The sequence below is a fragment of the Melozone crissalis genome, unplaced genomic scaffold (genome assembly GCF_028551555.1).
Source record: "Melozone crissalis strain CALT ecotype California unplaced genomic scaffold, PUWL_Pcris_2 ptg000034l_1, whole genome shotgun sequence".
Lineage (NCBI taxonomy): Eukaryota > Metazoa > Chordata > Aves > Passeriformes > Passerellidae > Melozone > Melozone crissalis.
Window position 1 is genome coordinate 17,554,427 of NW_026535812.1, and position 19,720 is coordinate 17,574,146.

The window sequence follows — 19,720 nt, forward strand, 5'->3', positions numbered from 1 at the left end:
GGTCGCTCCCGGTTGCCGCCGTGCCGGCACGCGGCGCCGCGAGCACCGGCTTGGCCCCGGAGTGCGCAGGCGCAGTCGGGCCCGGACTACATCTCCCGGCAGCCCCCGCGCCATGGCGGCCGCCCGCTTCCTTCCCGGCAGCGCCCGCCGTCCCTTCCGGCTTCGAGCGGCGGCGGCGGCTCCGCGGGGCGGGCCCGCCCCGCCATGGCGTCCTGCGCCGACATCCTCCGCTCCGAGTTCCCCGACTTGGACGGCGAGCTCTTCGCTTACGTGACGGGTGAGCGGCTCCCGCCTGCCCGCTGTGGCTCAGCCTCCCGCGGCGCCGGTTGTCGCGACACCTCCCCGCTGTGGCGGCAGCGCCCGAATCGCGACGGGCGGCGGGGAGGGGTGCGGTGGGGGGACCGGGAGGTGCCACCTGTCGCGACAGCGGCGGGGTGTGCAGCGCCGTGTGCCCGCAGGGATCCTGCACGGCGGCGGGGCGGACTTCGAGTCGGTGGAGGAGCTGGAGGAGGCGGTGGGCGCTCTGCTGCGGGAGGTGTCGCAGGACACCAAGGACGACGGCGCCATCAGGGAGATCTGCCAGCGCCTCTTCAACACCCTGCAGCTGTAAGGGTACCCCGCGTCCCCTCGCACCTCCTCACCCCACTCACGCACCTCACCCTCCTTCTCCTCTCCGCAGGGACGAGGGCCAAGCCCAGCGCTGCAGCCAGGTGTTGCTGGATGCCCCCATCCAGCTTTCCCAGATCACCGATGGATACGGTGAGTGATGCCCTCGGCTCACGCCCTGCCATCGGGGTGCTGGAGCTCGGGAGGGCTCGGGGCGCTGGGGATGCTCTCCTGACCTTGGGAAGGGAGCCTCAGGCTCTCCCCCACAGGCACACATCTGTTTCCCGTTGTGCTGCTGAGCTCCGGGCAGCAGTGCCCAGGGGTGAGCTGGGGTGGAGGTGGAGAGATGCCCTTTGCTCCCCTGATGCTGTCGGGGGAGGGATCAGTCGTGTCTGGGCATAGGTGGTCATTGAGGCAGGGCTTTGCAGAGCCTCCCTGGCACACGTGCTCACCAAGCCCAACCCCACTGTCTCTCCTTGCAGGCGACGCCAGCGCGGATCTGCTGCCGGGGCTGCTGCTGAAGAGAGGCCAGAGCTCGGTGAGTGAGGGCTGTGCCCATCCTTGTGGGAGCAGCTGGCACGTGGCGCTGCAGGTGCCCTGCCCTGCTCCAGTCCAGGTTGCCCTTGGAGAGCAGCCAAGGCGGGCAGCAGCCTGGTTAGGAGTATAGCTGCAGGGGAAACTGCTCCTCCATGTCAAGCTCTCTATAATTTGGGGAACTCTTGACCTTGGTCTGGTGAAGAGGCTCCAGATGAGTTAGTAGCTTATTAATCTGACGAGATCTGTTTTGCTGTAATTTCTTGCTGAACTCTGACTTTTGCGAGGACCTTTGGCTCCTACAGCAAATAGGATGTCCCTGAATGACATCTTGAATATTCAGCAAGGGGTAAAGCCCTGCTTTAATTGCAGGAGAGGGAGGTGTTACAGGTGGAAAGTTAGCAGAGGGCTGCTGCAGGGATATTTTAAGTTCTAGAGCCAGGTAGATTGTTGTGGTTTGGGAAATAAGATCAAGAGCAGAGAAGTTTGGAAGTAGTTCCACTCCATGACCTGAGGAAATCAGGATGTCTGTATTGATGGAACGTGTAGCTGCTCAGGAGCAGCCTTGGCTTGCTGTCTGTGTTGGATGTGCCAAAATCTGAGGATGGGTGAGGTGCAGGTGTACATCCACCAAGCAAGGATGGCAGTAGCTCCACAGTGTGGGCAGTGTCATTGCAGGCTGGTCCCTCCCAGAGCTCCCTTTCCATGCCTTAATGTGTTGAGGATGAGAACCCTTCACTTGGAGACTGAGACCTAACACAATTCCCACATGTCTGAACGGGAGTCTTTACCAGAAACTGGCAGCTCTGGCTGGTTTTGGCACCAGAGCTGTTGCAGCTGGATTCCCTTTCCAGCTCTCGTGTCTGCAATTCAGAAAAGAATCTTCAGAAAAATTGGAGATGATTCTGAGCAGGCCTGGGGAGGCCTGTCAAGCTTTGCAGGACATGTCTTACTAGGAGATTCAGAAAGCTGGGTATGGTTTACAGAGTCACTCTGTCTGTAGGTGTGGAGTCACAGCTCTAGCAACAAGACTCCCTTCAGTCTGGCATGCAGGTCTCTAACGTGCTCTGGTGCCTGCAGAGTTGCCTAGAAATACCTAGGAGTGTTCTTGGTCAGCCACAAATATTTGACTCTGTGCAGGAATAAGCTGGAGTGGGCTGAAAGCCTGGCCAAGACCAGAAGCCAGGTTTAAACACTTGGTGCCTTCTTGCCTTCAGGGTTAATTAAATGCTTTTTGTCTCTGATCCACTGCTCAAGAAGAGTTTGTTCCAAACTGGCTAACGTTTAACATGTTGGGAAGGGAAGCACCTCGTGGTGCACTTCAAGGGTGGGTGCAGGGTATGCCAGAAGAGGCACTGGGATGGCAGGCTGCTGCTGTTGAAGTGACTTGGCTGATCCAGGTCCCTGGAACTACAGAAACTGACTTTACAAGAGGGTCGGCCAAAACCTCTGCCTTGCTGAGGCAAAACTTGTGTGTGGGCTGTTGATTTAGGACTTCATTCCTGAGGTAGCTTCCTGGCCTGATTAGCCTCCTCAAAATATGGTTGGATCTGTCCCAGTTTCTCTGTCCTTCTTCCCTCCCTTTCTTCCTGGCTTGAGAGGCTGATTGATCTTTTTTCTCCCAGAGCTGGGCTTTTGGGGGTTTTGCTGAAGATGTTCTGTCTTCTTCAAACTCTGTCCTGTGTCCTAGATGGTGAATGCCAAGAAACTGGAGAAGGCAGAAGCCAGGCTGAAAGCCAAGCAGGACAAGAGGCTGGAGCGGGATTCCCTGAAGTCATCTGGCCCTGTGTGAGTGTGCAGGGCACTTTGAACATCCCCATCCTGCTCTGCTGAGCATGGCTGGGATCTGGCTGTACCAGAGCTTTCCTCTTGAGCCCCCTCTCTGTGTTCTGCCTGTCCTCAGAGTCCTTGAGGAGGCGTCTGCCAGCCAGGCTTCCAGCAAGAAGGAGACTCGCATGGAGTCGTCAGGCAAGAACAAGTCGTACGACGTGCGCATCGAGAACTTCGACGTGTCCTTCGGGGAGCGGTGAGCGCACTGGGGACTGGGACAGAGCCTGCCTGGGATTCTGGACCATGGGGGATTGAGGCTGGGTTGGAGAGCAGTTGGGAAGTTACACAGGGTGTGGCAAAGATCAGGAAGCAAGGTGGGCACTGACCCTATTGGCTGTGGGCAGGAGAAGCCTGTGATGCTTGCTTGGCTACAGCACAGCCTGAAATACATCAGGGGCAGGTGGCTGCCAGTTATCCCCTCTGCATGGGACAGTCTGAGCAAAGAGCTGCCTGTTCCCTTGCTGCAGTGTCCTGCTGACGGGAGCAGACCTGAACCTGGCCTTCGGGCGGCGCTACGGGCTGGTGGGCAGGAACGGGCTGGGGAAGACCACGCTGCTGAAGATGATCGCCAGCCAGAGCCTGCGCATCCCCTCGCACATCAGCATCCTGCACGTGGAGCAGGAGGTGGCAGGGGATGACACACCAGCGCTGCAGAGTGTGCTGGAGTGTGACACCACTCGTGAGAGCCTGCTGCGGGAGGAGAGGGACCTGACAGCCAAGATCAGTTCTGGCAGGTGAGGGCATCCCCTGGGTTTCCAGCCCTTCTGTGGCCTCTTCACCACAAGGTCTCATTCTGAGGTCTGTCCCTTCCAAAGCCAGGCTCTGGCAGGGGTGGGCTCTATCTTCCCCACCTTAGTCCTGCTTGGGGAGATCAGCGTCTCCCAATACTCAAACCCTGACTTGGTGAGTCCCACACACTCCTCCTTTTTCTGCCCTAGGGGAGAAGGGACAGAAGGTGCCAGACTGTCAGAGATCTATGCTAAGCTGGAGGAGATTGAGGCAGACAAGGCCCCAGCAAGGTGAGACACCCTGTGAGCACTGCTGTGTGTTGGCATGGCCAGGGCTGAGCAGTGGTTTGGGGTATGGAAGGGTCATGGTGTAGCCCTGGGATCCAGCATGTGGGGATGTGGTTTTCCCTGCTTTTCTTCTTGTCTCTTCTCTGTCACAGCTCTGCTGGTTTAGGAACAGTTGAGCTTTCTGCTGAGGCTGGAGGGATTTTTTTTTTCTCCCAGATTTCTTGTATTGTTGCTGCTGCTGCCATCTGACCTCCCTAGGTTCCTGGTGCCTGGGGAGCATTTTTGGGATGGTGGTGGTGGTGTGGCTCTCTTCCTGGCCAAAGAGATGAAAACTCTTTGCAGATCTCCTGGGATTTCATGTGGATGCTGTGCCCTGCTGGGCTGCATTTCCTAGCCAAGTGCTTCTCTGGGGTGTGCAGGGAAATTTTCCTGAACCAGAATGGCTTTACAATATGCAGCAGAGTTCCCTTGGTGGTTGTGGGTCTGAGACCTCAGGCTGTGCCCTGCCATTGGATGCTGTAGCTGGATTCCAGTTCTCTCCCCTTTTCCCCAGGGCGTCCGTCATTCTTGCTGGGCTGGGCTTTAATGCAAAGATGCAACAACAGACAACCAAGTAAGTTTCCAAACTTTGGGCACTGAGGCAGTGATGAGGCTGGGGAAATGTTCCAGTTGAGCCCCCAGGCACTGCTGTGGCTGTAAGGAAGAGCAAGGGTTTATTCTTGCCCATCCAATGTGATCTCCTGTCCTGGGGGTGCCTGTGGTCTCCTGCCACCTTCCTGCTGGACCTCAGATCTTGTGCTGTGCCTGAAATCTCTGCAGGGACAAGTTCCCTCTGGTGACAGCAGAGCCAAAAGAGCCGTGGGGGAGCAGGGATCCTGCAGGCAGGCAAACACAATGGTTCTGTGTTGGACAGTAACCCCTCTCTGCATCTTCTCTCCTTAGAGAGTTTTCTGGAGGCTGGAGAATGAGACTGGCCTTAGCCAGAGCCCTGTTTGCCAGGTTGGTGTCCAGGCTTTCATGCTCTGGGGTTAAGCCTCCTTGCTGTCCGTGCTGCAGGGGTGCTGCCTGGGGGCCCTCTCAACCCAGGCTCTTGAGATGGGGGGTGTTGGAGGCACTGCAGCTCTGTGTCTGTGATGAGACACTCTGCACTGACCCTGTGCCCCTTCTGCTTCTGATACCCATGTCTTGTTTTCCCCAGGCCAGATCTCCTTCTGCTGGATGGTAAGTTGATACTGTGAGTCTCCCTCTGACACTGCTGTGCCTGCCTGTGCCTTTCCTGGGGTTGATAACATGCCATGGCCTTTATCTGCCTGCTCAAAATAGCCCCATGTGATGGGCTGGCCTGGCAGCACGGTTGGCAGCAGTGGCACGGGGAATTCTGCCTGGGCAGCAGCTCTCACTGTGCTCAGCAGATCCTTGACCTTTGCTTCAGCCAGGTGGTCTGCATGTCATCCTGCCCCAAGTTTTGTTCCCTTTCCCTTGCTAGTCCCTGGAATGCACCCTGGCTGCCAGTGTGTGCTGGGGGATGTCCCTTCACTGCAGAGCATGCCCAGGTTGGGTAGGGAGTCTGGGTGAGATGCTGCTGTGAGGAGCCTCAGCCCCCGTGCACACACGGCATTACACCCTACACACGTCCCCAGAGCTGGGCAGGGAAGGTCTCCAGGCAGGCTCTTTCCTGCCCAGTGCAGATCACTAACCTTTCCTATGGGGAAAAAATATAATCCAGCCATGCCCATCCCTCCTGACCTCAGTGCCTTTTCCCCTTCCCTCAGAGCCAACGAACATGCTGGATGTGAGGGCAATTCTGTGGCTGGAGAGCTACCTACAGGTACGGGGCGGGGGGAGAAGACCTTGATACAAAGAAAGGGTGAGGGAGGGACATGTCCTCACCTCCCTGGGTGGTGGCACCAACCCCCGAGCTCTGGCTTGGTGGTGCTCAGGCCTCCTTCGTGCTGTCTCCTCCAGACCTGGCAGTCGACCATCCTCGTGGTGTCCCACGACAGGAACTTCCTGAATGCGGTGGCCACGGACATCATCCACCTGCACTCGCAGCGGCTGGACATGTACCGGGGGGACTTTGAGAACTTCATCAAGATCAAGGAGGAGAGGCTCAAGAACCAGCAGCGAGAGTACGAGGCCCAGCAGCAGTACCGTGAGCACATCCAGGTACTGGGAGGAGCCAGCGGAGCTGGGGCATTCTTCTCCCAGCCTTGTCCCTCTCTCTCTGCCTTGCTGCTGTAGGTCTGGCAGTGAGCAGGGTGGCTGGTGCTGAAGGGGATTTGGGGCTCTCTGATGTTTTTCTCTCCCCAGGTTTTCATTGACCGCTTTCGCTACAACGCCAACCGGGCGTCCCAGGTCCAGAGCAAGCTCAAGCTGTTGGAGAAGCTGTGAGTGCCTGTCCTGCTCCTCTCTGGAGGTGGGAAAGGGGCACTGCTCATGGGAAGAAATGGAGGTTCCCAGGGAACCTGGCAGATACAGTTGTGGTTTGGGTGCCCGTCTCTTCTCCAGAGGTTTTGGTTAGGATGAGGTGTCACAGAGCTAAAGGCTCTACCTGGGCTTCTGGTGTGGGAGCAGACCCACAGTGCAGAGCACCTTGGTTATATGTTTCCTCTTCTTTCAGGCCAGTGCTGAAACCTGTGGACAAGGAATCTGAGGTAATCATCAGGTAAGTGTTCCCTGAGCCATTTTTGGAGGGCACCTGGCTCCATTTCTGACATGAGCTTCTCCAGGGTGCTGTCCCAGCTGGGACAACCACCCCTTGGTGTGGGCTAGTTTTACTCTTGACAGGGAGACCAGACAGGTCTCCTCATTCAGGCTGGGTTCCCTCTTGGGGCCAGGGCTACAGGTCTTTGTTGCTTTCTCCTGACCATCCTTCCCTGAGGCCCTGGATGGCAGGGAGCCCTCCTTGTCAGCTGGGAGGTTGTTCTGGGTGGTTGGGAGTCTCTGAAGTTCCTGGCCATCTCTCTCCTCTTCCTGCCGCCTCAGGTTCCCCGATGGCTTTGAGAAGTTCTCCCCCCCAATCCTGCAGCTGGATGAAGTAGATTTTTATTATGAGCCAAGTCACTACATCTTTCATTCCCTCTCTGTGTCTGCCGACCTGGAGTCCCGCATCTGTGTGGTATGTGGGATTGCAGAATAATGGAGGCTGTGAGGGACCTTGGGAGGACCCTGCTCAAAGCAGGGATAGGTTTGATTATAGGTTAGCTTGCTCAAGTCCTTGTCTAGTTGAATTTTGGATGTTCCCAGGGAGGACCATTTCTTCCATTCAACTGGATCCCATCAGAGCATTTGATCATCCTCATTTTGAGGAACACTGGGACATTTTTCCTAGTACTGCTTAGAACTTGTGATTTCATCCTTTCACTGGATACCTCTGGGAAGAGACTAGATCCATATACAACTCCTGTTAGATGACAGCAGCATGTAGTGGGGGCCCTGCTACATTGGATGGGGCAGCAGACACTGCTTGCAGATGAGGCTGGGACTGGGTGATCCTTAGGCTTGAGAGTTGGGGAGGGAACATCTGGCACTGCTGCCAGTGCTGCTTGTCAGTGATAGAAATGCAGCTTCCTGGTACACCATTTGTGCTCTGTCCTGCTCCCCCTCATCATCTGCCAGAACTGAAATTCCCTGATCATTGCCTCTGTCTCTAAAGTGCCTTCATGGATTTCACATTCTTCAATGCTGTTGCTGCTTCTCTAGGTTGGGGAAAACGGAGCTGGCAAGTCAACCATGCTAAAGATCTTAATGGGAGAGCTGGCACCAGTCAGAGGGATCAGACATGCTCACAGGTACCTGGTTGGAAGGGCTGGAGGACTGGGAGGGATGGTGCAGCTGGGGGCCACACATGTGCCCCCTTATGGCACTGCAGCTATGAATGGTTGTAGGGTCTGGTACCAGCTCCCAATTGTTCTTCTCATTCTGCAGAAACCTAAAGATTGGTTATTTCAGCCAGCACCATGTGGATCAACTAGACTTGAATATCAGTGCTGTAGAGTTACTGGCAAGAAAGTTCCCAGGTGAGTTTTTGTTGATCCCAGAGGTCTCCTGTGCTGTGCATGGAGGAGCATTGATTTGTCCATGCTCCTGGGCAGAAGGCTCTGTGCCATCAGTGCTTAAGGGTCACTGCCAGCACTGGGATCACTCCCCTCGTCCAGCCAAGTTCAGGTCATCAGCCCTGAGAAGCAGGGGTAGCTGCTAGTCTGCAGATCTCAGGCTGGTGCCAAGTTTTGGGGGCAGATGAGCTGCTTTCCTGCTCATAGGATGAGCACTGGGTGCCCCTTTCTCAGTTTCCAAAACCTCTGGTTCCTTCCTGGTTCCTTTCTCCGTTACTTGGCACAGTGACAGGGACTTGGCAGTAGCATCACTCGGTGTCAGTCACCAGCCCTGCAGCCCCTGTCCTGATTGTGTCAGTCAGGTTTTCCCTGCACGGGAGGGAATTGCTTGGAAGTGCTGCTGATCTCCCGTTTGCTGGCCTGGCAGAGGCTGTCCAGCTGTGACCCTGTGTCACACCAGGCGTGCCACAGCTGTGTTGTGACCTGATCCTGCAGGGAAGACGGAGGAGGAGTACCGGCACCAGCTGGGGAGCTACGGCATCTCGGGGGAGCTGGCCGTGCGCCCCGTGGCCAGCCTGTCCGGGGGCCAGAAGAGTCGGGTGGCCTTTGCCCAGATGACCATGCCTTGGTAATGTTCTCCCCAGTGCTGTTCATTTTTGCATGGCTTCATCCCTGGAGCTTACTTCACCAGGAGTCTACTTCATCCATCATCCAAGGACTTTCTGCTACCCCACAGAAGCCTTGTCCTTGGGGAGAGGGAGGTGTCATCCTGGGGTGGACTGTGTGGAAGGAGGCAGATGGTTTTCTCCCATTGCTTTGGGCTCACAGGGATAAGAGGTGTCCCGGGGACTGGGCAGTGCCAATCCTGGGGTCAGGCATATGCCAATGGCTGTGGCTCTAAGCAGCTAAAGCAGCAGTCAGGGTGCATACCCAGCCTGTTTCACTGCATCCTCAGAGCTGTCTTCTCTTCCAGTCCAAACTTCTACATCCTGGATGAGCCAACAAATCACCTGGACATGGAGACCATTGAGGCACTGGCAAAGGCACTGAATAAGTTCCGGGTAAGGTTCTCCCAGCAACATCCCTTGTTTTTCTAACACCTCCTGCAGTCTTCAGCTCAAGTTACTTGGTATCTCAGCCAGAGGTGGATGGTGAAATACCAGCAGTGACTTGAAGTCTGGGACAGAATTTGGGAAATCAGTCACATGTCTGCCTTAGCCATCCATCCTGGTGGCTTGTTTTCATGATGGCTTTGGCTAGGAGTGGCTGAGAGGGGCAGTAGCAGCCCAGAGAGCACCTTGTCCCATCCTCACCTCCACTCTGGCTTCTCACATGCTGTGTGCAGCTCCTGGCCTTGCCTTGAGGCCACTCAGATCTTCTGTAGGCACATTTTATGCCTGATCTCCAAAGACTCAGCCTCCAGATACCACTGTGGTCAACCTGGATCTCACTGGTTGTTGCTCAGGATGGGGCAGTTTTCCTGTGACAGAAAAGCTTAGCTGAGGCTGCTCAGGGCCCTGCCCAGACACCTTTTCACTGTTACTGACTTTGTGTGGATTCTCCATCCTTGAAGTTGTTGGAGACCTGGAGAGCCAGTAACAAATCTTGCACTTGCCTTCTGAGAGAGGAGATTAAATATGTTACTACTGCACATGGCTCCTCCATAGCTGATCTGTCTGTGCCCCTGAAGGGAGGAAAAGCTGGGATGAGCTCCCTGCCAGTAAAATACTGTTAAGTTTTCCTGGGAGCTGATGGAAACCTGAAGTGCTGGGCACAGGCTAGACAGAGGCACAAGGTCTCCGTGCCACCAGTCCTGGGTTATGCTCCACTGAGTTCCCCATTTTCCCAATTGTGTATTGACAGGGTGGCATAATCCTGGTGTCCCATGACGAACGCTTCATCCGCCTGCTGTGCCAGGAGCTGTGGGTGTGTGAGAACGGCACCGTCACCCGCATCGAGGGTGGCTTTGACCAGTACAGGGACATCCTGAAGGAGCAGTTCCGCAAGGAGGGTTTCCTATAAGGCAGGTGGGAGCCGGACTGCGCCAGGGGCTGGAGGGCAAAGCTCGGCCACCTCGGCTTCCATCCCAACTGTGCCTGGCAGAGTGCCGAGGACGCTGCTGCCCACATGGACCGTCAGCCATGCCATCAAACTGCCACCTGAGCTGCTCTCCCCTCCCGGGGCCGGCTGGAAGGACAGCGCGGAGCAGGAGCCCGGTGTGCGTGGCCAGGGGCACGCCAGGGCTCTGGCACTGGCCAGGGCTGTGCCTGGCACCGGGCACACTGGGAAGGCTGTGCCTGGAGCTGCTGCTGTGCCGAGAGGAGGGAAGGCAGAGCACCCTGACCCTCAGTTTAACTCCGTGCTCTGCAGGGCAGAAGAGCTGTTCTCCGTGTTTCTTCGCTTCACCCTCTGCCTTTTTCTTTGTTTTTTTGTTTAATTGCCTGAGCACTAGTCCGGCTCCATCACATGCCACTGTCCTCCCTGCTGCCTTGGAGGGAAACGAGGCATTTGCTGCTAAAAGTGACCCCTGCCTCTTCCCCAGCCCCCCCGATGCCGGGGCTTGCTTACGTCTGTAGTGCCAAGGGAGCCAGAGCCCGGTTCTGCTGGGCGTGCTCCCTGCTCCTTTCCCTGTGCTGCTGCCGGCACCGCCTCGCTGCCTGCCTTGCCTTTGAGCCGGCTCGGGGGTGACTGCCCTGGGGTGGGCTGCCCAGCATCCCTCCCTGCCCACCCACACAGAGGCTGTGGTGTAAATAAACCTGGGATGCAGTGGGTGCAATGCTCTCCTTTCCTTGGGGGACTCTGGGGCTTGATTTTGGAGGGGAGAGGGGGATTGTCCTGCCTTTACCTCAAGCACAAAGCTGGGGACGGGGAGATGGTTTCCAGATTATTCTCTCTGAGTTAAATGGCAGCTCTGTGGTGCAGGTGAGGCTGTGACCTCCTGGATGGAGCGTGTCAGTGTCTCACTGGGCAGTGGGAGGCCACCAGCCACCTTTCAGGGCATGGAGCTGGTGTGAGGCTGGGTTGGATGTCAGCTCTGGAGGGTACTGGATCCAGTTGTGGTTTTAGGGGGAAATGGGCCCAGGGTGGGCAGGAGGAAGGGGGCAGAGCTTTAAATTACATTGAGCAGGGAATGGGGATGTGTTTCTGGGTGTCAGAGAGGAACCAGGAAACATCAACACCTTAGGAAGCAATGGGGTAATACCCATAAATTGTCTCAAAGGAATTAGCAGGCAGGGCTTCTCCCAAATGGTAAAAGGCCCCCAGCTGAAGTGTCTCCACACCAAAGCATGCAACATGGGTAACAAGCAAGAGGAGTTGGAAACCATGGTGCAATTAAAAATCTATGACATAATTGCTATCAAAGAAACAGATGTGCCACACAACTGGAATACTGCAATGGGGGGCTACAAGATTTCAGAAGAGAGGGAAGGAGGGACAGGGGTGCTGAACTCTCCTAAAGAAGGGACAGGTAGTGAAGAGCTGCCTCTGAGTAACAGCCATGAACAGGCTGAGAGCCTGTGTGTAAAAATCAAGAACAGGACCAGCAAAAGACAGCCTTGTGTTTGGCATCTACTACAGGCTGCCCGGTCAGGGAGGGCTGCTGATACAGCTGCCTTGCTTCAGATATATTGGCAAACTCGGTGTATCTTCAAGTCCTGCATCCAAGTTTTTTTTGAAGATTTGAAGAGCACTGGCCTTAAAATTGAGCTCTTCAGAACCCCACCAGTGACTGGTCACCAGTCTGATGCCACTCCATTCACTATAACCTGACCCATGAGCCTATTGCTCACACATCCCATGACATTTATCCAGCTGTCTGCTGGACGTTCTGTCCAGAAGAACCTGAGAGAGACTGTATCGGAAGCTTTACTGAACTCCACATTTTATATCAAGGCTTCCCTAGATCAACTACTTGAGTCACCTTGTCCTTAAAGGAAGTTTCTCAAGCAGAACTTTCCCCTCATGAACTTGTGCTGGCTGTGGCTGATGCCTGCATTGTCCTTCAGGTATTTTTCCATAACTCTCAGAATAATCTCCATAATTTTACTAGGCACTGAAATGTGACTGACAGGCCTATAGTGCCCAGGATCATTCCTCTAGCCCTTTCAGGGAAAATGTTTGCCAGTTTCCAGTCAAGTGGGATCTCTCAGATTCCCATGACCATTCAAAAATCATTGAGAGGGGTCTCATTATGACATCCACCAGCTCTTTTGAGTACTCTTGGATGAATTGCTGTAAAGGGCTTCGGCTGGAGCACAGATCCTGCACAAGTTTGGAATCGACTGGGAGTTTATCATTCTCACAGCCATGGTCCTCCAGCTCAGGGACCCCTAGAGCCCATCACTGGTGTTGAAAGTTGAAGTGAAGAAGGCATTAAACATCTTTGCCTTGCCTATGTCCTTATTTGTGGGGTGCCCATCCTCATCTAGTAACGAGAAAATGTGAATTCTGAGGTGGCTTTTTCTGTTGACATATTTTAAAAAGAGGGAGTGACTTTTTTACACAGGCGGATAGGGAAGAGAGGAGGAGGGATGGCTTTAAAGCGAAAGAGGGGACACTTACTTTGGATATCAGGATGAAATTCCTCCCTGGGAGCGTGTGGCGGCAGCGGCACAGGTTGGCCGGAGCAGCGGTGGCTGCCCCAGCCCTGGAGCTGTTCCAGCCGTGTCGGACGGAGCACCCCGGTGGGGTGGGGTGGGTGCGGGCCGGGCCCGGCGCGCGGGGACCGTTCGGACGCGGAGTTCCCCCCGAGCCCCAACATTCCCTGAGCCGCGACCCCGCGCGGGCGCTGGGCGGTGCCGCGGCGTTGCCGTTGGCGGCGGCGGCGGGTCCGGGCGAGTCCAGCCGGGCTGCGCTCCCGTACTCGGTACCGGGAGGGGCGGACACTCACCGGCACCCCCCCGCCCCGGGACGGCCGGCGCGAGGCCCCGCCTCCGCCTTCCCCGCCACCAGGTGGTCCCGCCCCTGCGGCCGGGGCGGCGCTCGAGCCTCGCTCCCACCGGCGGCGGGCACCGCACCGCACCGCACCGGGACTGCTACCGGCACCGGGACTGCTACCGGCACCGCCACCGGCACCGGCATGAGCGCCGGCGGGCAGCCGGCGGAGCCCTGCCCCCGCGGCGGGCCGTGCTCGGCGGGGAGCAGCCCCGTGCCCAGCCCCGCGTCCCCGGCGCCCGAGGAGGTGAGCGGGGCGGCGGGGAGCGGATGGTGGTGGGGGCCGGCTGCGAGCTGGGCATCGGGGGTGCGGGGTGCCCTCCGGAGCGGGGGGATCGCCGGTGTGTGCGCGGAGGGGGGTGGGCTCTCGTGTGGCTGTGTGTGTGTGCGGGGGGGTCCCCCCTGTGTGTGTGCGGGGGGGGGGGAGTCCCTTCTGTGTGTGCGTGTGCGGGGGGGGTCCCCTCAGTGTGTGTGTGAAAGGGGGAGGGGGGAGGGGGTCCCCTGTGTGTCTGTGTGTCCGGGCGGGTCCGCTCTCCGTGGCTGTGTGTGTGTACGGGGGGGTTCGCTCAGTGTGTGTGTGTAGGGACAGGGGTGCCCTCTGTGTGCTGTGTGTGTGTACGGGGGGGTCCCTCGGTGTGGCTGTACGGGGGGGTCCCCTCCGTGTGGCCGTGTGTGCGCGGGGGGGCTGTGGGTCCCTCCGTGTGTGTCTGTGTGTGCTGGGGGGGGGTTCGTGTGTGGCGGAGGGCCTCGTGGGGGAGCGCTGTGTGCGGGGGGGTGGCGGTGCCGGAGGGGGAAGCTTGGTGTGGAGGGCTGGGGGGGCTCCGTGTGTGTGTGTGAGTGTCTGTGTGTGCGCGGGGGGGGCGGCTCCGTGTGTGCCCGCGGGGGCTGTGCGTGGGAGAGGAGCCCTCGGGGGGCGGCTGTGGGCACGGGCGGGGGATGCCGCCCCGGGGGGGGCCGTGGCGGCACTCGGGGTCCCCATGAGGAAGCCCGAGGCGCTCGGCTGGGCTGGGGGCTGCGGGGGTGCCGGGGTGCCCGTGTGTGTGCAGGGGAGCGGGGGTGCTCCGCGCCGCTCCGGGGGGAGCGGGGGGTCCCGTGCCGGCGCGGTTGCCGCGGGCGCGGGGGTGTCGGTTTGGGGGGCGGGGTCCCCCCCGGCCGGCCGGCCGGGGCAGGACCGGCAGCGCGGCGCCATCTTGGGAGCCATCAGGTGCCCGGCGCGGGGACGGGCGGTGCGGGGGGGCCGCCACCGACACCCCCTCCCATCCCCGGCCGCCGCCGCGGGGGCAGCGCCGCGGCCCGGCCCCGGCTGCCCCTCGTTCGGCCGCGGGGTGCGGGGCTGCCCCGGCGGGGCGCTGGTGCTGCCGGCGGCGCCCGGCCCTCCCACCGCTCCCCCCGCGGGACCGAGCCCCGAGCGCGCCGGGCGCTGCCCCGGGAGCGTCCCCCGTCCCGGAGTCACCGCCCGTGGGTGGGCATGCCGGCACCGGGCCCCGAGCCGCCGATTCAGGCTCCGCCAGCGGCCGCCGGCTCCGGGTGTCCCGGCATGTCGTCACGGTGTCGTCGCGTGTGTCCGGCCCTCCCTCCCCCCCCGCCCAGCCCCGCCGCCACCCCGCCCGGGATCGGGTTTAAAGGGAAGGGCTGCATTTTCCTCGGCAGATGAGGGAGAGTTACGGGAAGGATGCGTGTTTGGGTGACCCCGATATTCTGTGTTTGTAAAACTGCCGGGTGGTCCAGGGCTGCCGCCAGCGCCGGCTGTGATATCGGTTTGGTTGGGATATCCCGGGATTTTAATCCACTCGTGGTGTTCGTTGCAGCCGCTTCAGAAACGGCGGAGAACTGTGGAGGATTTCAACCAGTTCTGCACCTTCGTTCTGGCCTATGCAGGCTACATCCCCTACCCCGAAGAGGTAAGTGGGCTTGCACAGTGTTCCTCTACAAAGACACTCGTTCTCCTGGTCTCCCTGCCATGTGCAGACTCAGCTCCTAATCTTTTGAGAATCATGGATTGGTTTGGGTTGGAAGGGACCTTAGATATTATCTAGTTTCAGCTCCCCTACCATGGGCAGAGGTGCCGCCCACTAGATCAGGTCGCTCAGGGCCCATCCAGTCTGGCCTTGAAGTGTGGTTAGACACTGCTGGGGAGTCGTTCTGTCCTTACCCCAAATATCTGTGCTCTGGTCTCCCCTGCTAATCCTTCATCTTCCCCTCTTGCCACTAGTATGTGCCCTGGACCCACGGAGGCAGCATGAGCCCCCAGAACAGCACAGGGAGCACTCAGGACAGCGACAGCTCAACCTCATCTCACTCCTCTGATGGCCACATGCCCATGGACAATAGGAAGAGCAGGAATGCTGTGGCCAGGGGGGCTGTGGGCAGTGGCCTGCTAACGAGCAGCCCTGCCTTTTCCACCGCCTTCTACAATGTCCGGCCCCAGCAAATCAAACGGAAGAAGCCACCAGCAAAGAAACGCATTTTGGAGCAGGAGGTGAAGAAGAGGGTGCCGCTGAGTGCTTGGAAAGACTTTGGGGCAGAGCAGGACGGGGTGAAGCAGCTGGCTGCGCTGGCAGGACAGCTGTCTCCTGTGAAAGAGGAGCTATTGGAGCCTTCCCTCAACCCGCCTGGGGACCCCCAGCCCAACTCCCTCCTGGAGGAGCCTGTGATGGAGGAGAAGGACTTGATGTATGGAGCACAGGGAACTGAGAAGCCAGCAGATGATCCTCAGCTTAAGGAGCATGACTCCTTCTCTGGAGAGAGGAAAAGCCCTAGTCCCTGTAATACCTTGGACCAAAGCACAGGGGAAGATACAAGCAGAGACACCTCCCAGCTCAGTGGTAAGTGTCTGGGGGACTGCAGAGGGTCCTGTTGTGCTGCAGTCAGTGCCAAACATCGTCCCTCCCTCAGCTGGAGCCACCCTTGCTGGCCACAGGGAGGGCATGTCTGTAGCCCAAGATTTTCCCAGCAAGAGAAATACTTTTGGGACCTGGGGGACTGAGAAGCAGAGGGCAGGAAGCTGACCAGCCCTTTGGTAGCTCTGTTCTGCAGAGCAAGCCATGCAGACCTGAAACAGGTCTGAAGTGGGGTGTAGGGCTGCCTTACTCCTCTGATTTTGATTTTTTTTTTCTTTTTCTCCCTTTTGCAACTTTAGCAGTCGAATTTGCTGAAGTTCCCAACACCAAAGCAGAAGGTGAGTGGGGGGCTGTCCCTTTTAACAGCAGTGGAACTGGCTGGTGTGGCCACAGCCAGAGCTGCAGCTGCTCAGGCGGTGTCTGACTGGGGTCTCTCTCTCTCTCCCTGAGCAGATGACGATGCCTGGGATCTGATCACTTGCTTCTGCATGAAGCCCTTCGCAGGGAGGCCCATGATCGAATGTAACGAATGCGCTACCTGGATCCACCTCTCCTGTGCCAAGATCCGCAAATCCAACGTGCCTGACATTTTCATCTGCCAGCGGTGCCGCGATGCCAAGCAGGAGATTCGCCGCTCCAACCGAGCGCGGACAGTGCCCCGCAAGCGCCTCGTTGACTGATGCTCCTGCAGAGCAGGGAGGCCGGGGGTCCCTTCTTAACCTGAAGACTTAGACAATCACTGCACTGGCAGGGGAGGGGCTGGGACGCGGGGCCGGACTGTCCCCCTCGCACCTCTGGCCCCTGAAAGCTGCCCCGCGTGCTCTCCCCGAGGATCGGATCGGCCACAGAGCTCCGTTATCCCAGAAGTGTGCAGGGGATGGGAGGGTGGTCCAGATGCTCGTCCCTGTGGGTGGTGTGTTAGTGTTTGTGATCTCCTGGGGCCCCACATGCACTGACTGTTGGATCCCACCTCCTCCTCGCAGCCCCTCCAAAGAGCCCTGCCCATGTGCCTTCTGCACTTTCCCTGGGGGATGCGGGCCCCGCTCCTGTCCTGGTGACACTCAGCTCAGCCCCTACCTGCCAGTCCCCATGACTATAATTCTTAACTGGGTTCTTTCCTACTTGCACATCTGGTTACTGTGGGACCACAGCTGGGGGCAGGGTGTGGGGCAGCCCCCTGTCACACAGCAGCCCCCAGGCTCATCCCTGTGCCTCTCTCCTCCTGTGGAAAGCCTGGGCCCCAAAAGTGCTTTATGTTTTTATAGTTAATTTGTATTATAGTTAATTTGTATTATAGTTGCTTTGTATTATAGTTAATTTGTATTATAGCGAATTCTGGTCCTTGCCCTGTGGAGTGTGACTGGAGTCTTATGTATATAATAAATACTTTTGCCATAACAGTGGTGGCTTTGGCATAGGTCAGTGACCTTGATTCTCATGTCCCTTGTGGAGCCAAGTACTCCCCTGCTTCTCTTCTGCTGTGGCTGGGAGGGGACCCAGTGTAGGGACACCTCTCAGTCCTGCTACTCCCCCAAAGCTGCAAAAACAACAGGAAACGAGCAGACCAGTGCATCTATGTTTAATTTGGCAATGACCACCTCCCACACTACTGCAGTTTACAGGGATGCTCCATGGGTAGGTTCTCAGGAGGTGCATGGCCTGGGGGACAACCTCTTCTGTAGGAATCATGTACCAGAGCCTGCTGCCATCTCATGGGGAATGTCATGGGTTATTCCACAGGAGCAGCAGGTCCAATGGCTCAGGGAGGAAGGGTGTCCTTGTGTTTTTGCTCTGATGCTTAAGGCACATTACTGGCTCAAAAGGAGTGTTTTGCTCTTGGGCTCTGACAAATCTTCCTTGTCTCTGTCTCCACTCTGGAGTGCAGTTAGAAATTAGTCCTGACAGCAACTGAGGTGCCAAAGGTTCCAGTTTTCTCCACAAAATAAGCCTCTAATTCCAACACAGATATGTCATTGGTTTCATTTGCAGATCCAGACATGTGTCAGCTTCCATCAGGCATGCTGTTGGGACAGGTGGGGGATGCAGTGAGGGTGACAGGACAAGAAGGCTCTGGGGTCTGAGTGCTGGCCTGGCTGGGGCAGCAAGAAGGCACTGTTTGTGGGGACCCTTACCAAGCAGGGTCCTGCTGGTACAACTTTTCAGTTCCAAGGCTGTAAACGTTCAGGAACAGCAACTAACCTGGGTATAACTTCTATGCTAGGGAACAAAGCTGGAGTTATGCAGCCAAACAAGTATTCAGTCGAGGTAGGCAGGCAGTGGTCTATTCCTCCTTGGCCCACACAGAGCTGCCTGCCGTCTGCTCCAGGTGGGGAATCACTGCCTCCGTGTAAAACTTCTCCAGCTTGGGCACCGTCTTCCCCCAGAACTCCCTGTCAAACTCCACGGGGACCACAGCTGTCTCCTTGTTGGTGTGCACCACAAAGTCGGCCCTCTGCAAGCCAGTGGTTCCCAGCTGGCACTGGACCTGGGTGAAGTAGGGATGATTCTTCTTCAGGACATAGGAATCCCCATCCACCTCCAGGCAGAAGTCCTTGTCCTTGCAGGCCTCACGCACCGTCCTGTTCCTATGCTTGTAGGGACACTTCACCTCCAGCAGCCCCAGGTCCTTCCCTGTGGCTGGATCCTTGATGATCCCATCCGGGCTGGCAGCAAGCCAACTCTTCTCGGGGTGGATGAAGAGGCCGCAGTCCTCTACTTGCACTGGCTTGCCCCCCTTCTGTAACTTCTGCTTGTAGGCCTCCACAGCCACCTTCTCGTTGCGGATCCCCCAGGACATGGCTGGGGTCTGCACCTTGGAGCCAGAGCCCACCACCTCTTTTAGGTACGACTTGGGCACCTCGTCTGTCTTGCTGTTGGCGAACTTGCTGTTGGCAATTTTGGGGGCCACGGAGGCGGTGATGCGGTTCTCCCGCCACTCGTACCACTTGGGGTTCTCCCGCTGGCCCCGGGTCTCCTTCTCCACCCTCGGGATGTCCTGGCTCTTCACAGGGGGCAGGAACTGGTCACAGGCCTTGCTCAGGTCAGCCCCAGGCTGCTTCTTCTGTGGGTACAGCTCAGTCCTGGCAGGACCAGCGGCTCCCTTGGCATCAGGTGCCTTCTGGGCTGTAGAACTCCTGCTGGGTGCTCTGCTCTTGTCCCCAGCATCTCCTCGGGCTCCGCGGGATGCCGTGGATCTCGGCTGAGCAGAGTCTGCCTTTGTGCCCCGGCCCTGCGTGGGGGTGGCAGCCTTGGCAGCCGGAGTGCTTCGGGACTGGCTCCCTGCAGCCGCGGCCTTGGCCCGGGCGGCTGAAGTGGAAGGCGGGGGCGCAGCGGGAGCAGTTTTGGAGGCAGTTGCGGCCGCTCGGGGGGACGATGTGCCAGCAGCCTCCTTCCTGGGTCTCCCCATTGCTACAAGTCAGAGGATCCTGTACTGCGGAAATGGAATCAAGTTTAATGCAGATCTCCGACACACTTATTTCCCTTTCCTTAGCCCTCCCTGCGCCTGCTCCAGGGCACACCGCGTCCCTGCCAGAAGTGCCGCTCCCACACCTTCCCTGGGCTCACGTGTCTCGGTGGAATGGCAGCAGGCCCAGCTGGGGTGCTTGTTCTCACCCCCTTCCGCATCCCAGCCCGAGGACAGGGCGGGGGCACAGCGGAGCCCTCCCCGCCGGGAGCGGTGCCCGCAGGAGCCGCTTCTGCCCGGCGACCGGGCGCGTTCCCCGCGAGCCCATCCGCTCGGCCAGCGGGGTGCCGGGAACCCGCACCACCACCCCGGGAACCCCGGGCGCGCTCCGGGACCGCGGTGCGGAGCTCCCCGCCCGCTGCCGCCGCTCTCACCGCTCCGCCGCCGCCGCCGCTCCGGAAGCGCGTCCCGCCTTCCCCACGTGCTGCAGGGCGGCGGCCC

General features: G+C 58.3%; 3 protein-coding genes across 4 annotated transcripts; 2 read left to right on the forward strand and 1 right to left on the reverse strand.

The window, feature by feature from the left end:
• Positions 1–180: 180 nt before the first annotated feature.
• On the forward strand, positions 181–10,811 carry ABCF3 (ATP binding cassette subfamily F member 3). 2 transcript variants are annotated; one of them, XM_054282630.1, is made up of 22 exons: positions 181–277; positions 459–606; positions 680–759; positions 1,089–1,144; positions 2,831–2,928; positions 3,044–3,166; positions 3,438–3,704; positions 3,909–3,989; positions 4,540–4,599; positions 4,929–4,985; positions 5,185–5,207; positions 5,759–5,814; positions 5,952–6,152; positions 6,297–6,373; positions 6,607–6,651; positions 6,972–7,104; positions 7,689–7,777; positions 7,914–8,005; positions 8,537–8,669; positions 9,015–9,102; positions 9,905–10,068; positions 10,145–10,811. In XM_054282630.1, the coding sequence occupies exons 1-21, from the start codon at positions 205–207 to the stop codon at positions 10,061–10,063; spliced, it is 2,139 nt and encodes a 712-aa protein (XP_054138605.1). In that variant the 5' UTR covers positions 181–204; the 3' UTR covers positions 10,064–10,068; positions 10,145–10,811. The 2 variants fall into 2 exon arrangements, with proteins under 2 accessions (XP_054138605.1, XP_054138604.1); XM_054282629.1 differs by having other exon boundaries at positions 9,905–10,811.
• Positions 10,812–13,121: 2,310 nt separating this feature from the next.
• Positions 13,122–17,202, forward strand: LOC128940865 (PHD finger protein 13-like). The gene is made up of 5 exons (XM_054282636.1): positions 13,122–13,223; positions 14,785–14,877; positions 15,189–15,801; positions 16,116–16,154; positions 16,270–17,202. Exons 1-5 carry the CDS (start codon positions 13,122–13,124, stop codon positions 16,494–16,496), a joined length of 1,074 nt encoding a protein of 357 aa, XP_054138611.1. The 3' UTR covers positions 16,497–17,202.
• A 188-nt stretch (positions 17,203–17,390) lies between these two features.
• LOC128940864 (uncharacterized) lies at positions 17,391–19,426 on the reverse strand. Its single transcript, XM_054282635.1, has 2 exons — positions 19,381–19,426; positions 17,391–19,246 (listed from the first exon to the last, which is right to left on the reverse strand). Exon 2 carries the CDS (start codon positions 19,220–19,222, stop codon positions 18,098–18,100), a length of 1,125 nt encoding a protein of 374 aa, XP_054138610.1. The 5' UTR covers positions 19,223–19,246; positions 19,381–19,426; the 3' UTR covers positions 17,391–18,097.
• Positions 19,427–19,720: the final 294 nt, after the last annotated feature.

Bases quoted from the DNA above. Each gene is read 5' to 3' on its own strand.
- LOC128940865 (XM_054282636.1), top strand. From the start codon at position 13,122: ATGAGCGCCGGCGGGCAGCCGGCGGAGCCCTGCCCCCGCGGCGGGCCG. The intron at 15,802-16,115 runs GTAAGTGTCTGG...TTGCAACTTTAG, and splicing joins AGACACCTCCCAGCTCAGTG to CAGTCGAATTTGCTGAAGTT. The intron at 16,155-16,269 runs GTGAGTGGGGGG...CTCCCTGAGCAG, and splicing joins TCCCAACACCAAAGCAGAAG to ATGACGATGCCTGGGATCTG.
- LOC128940864 (XM_054282635.1), bottom strand. From the start codon at position 19,222: ATGGGGAGACCCAGGAAGGAGGCTGCTGGCACATCGTCCCCCCGAGCG.
- ABCF3 (XM_054282629.1), top strand. From the start codon at position 205: ATGGCGTCCTGCGCCGACATCCTCCGCTCCGAGTTCCCCGACTTGGAC. The intron at 3,705-3,908 runs GTGAGGGCATCC...TTTCTGCCCTAG, and splicing joins GCCAAGATCAGTTCTGGCAG to GGGAGAAGGGACAGAAGGTG. The intron at 4,600-4,928 runs GTAAGTTTCCAA...TTCTCTCCTTAG, and splicing joins ATGCAACAACAGACAACCAA to AGAGTTTTCTGGAGGCTGGA.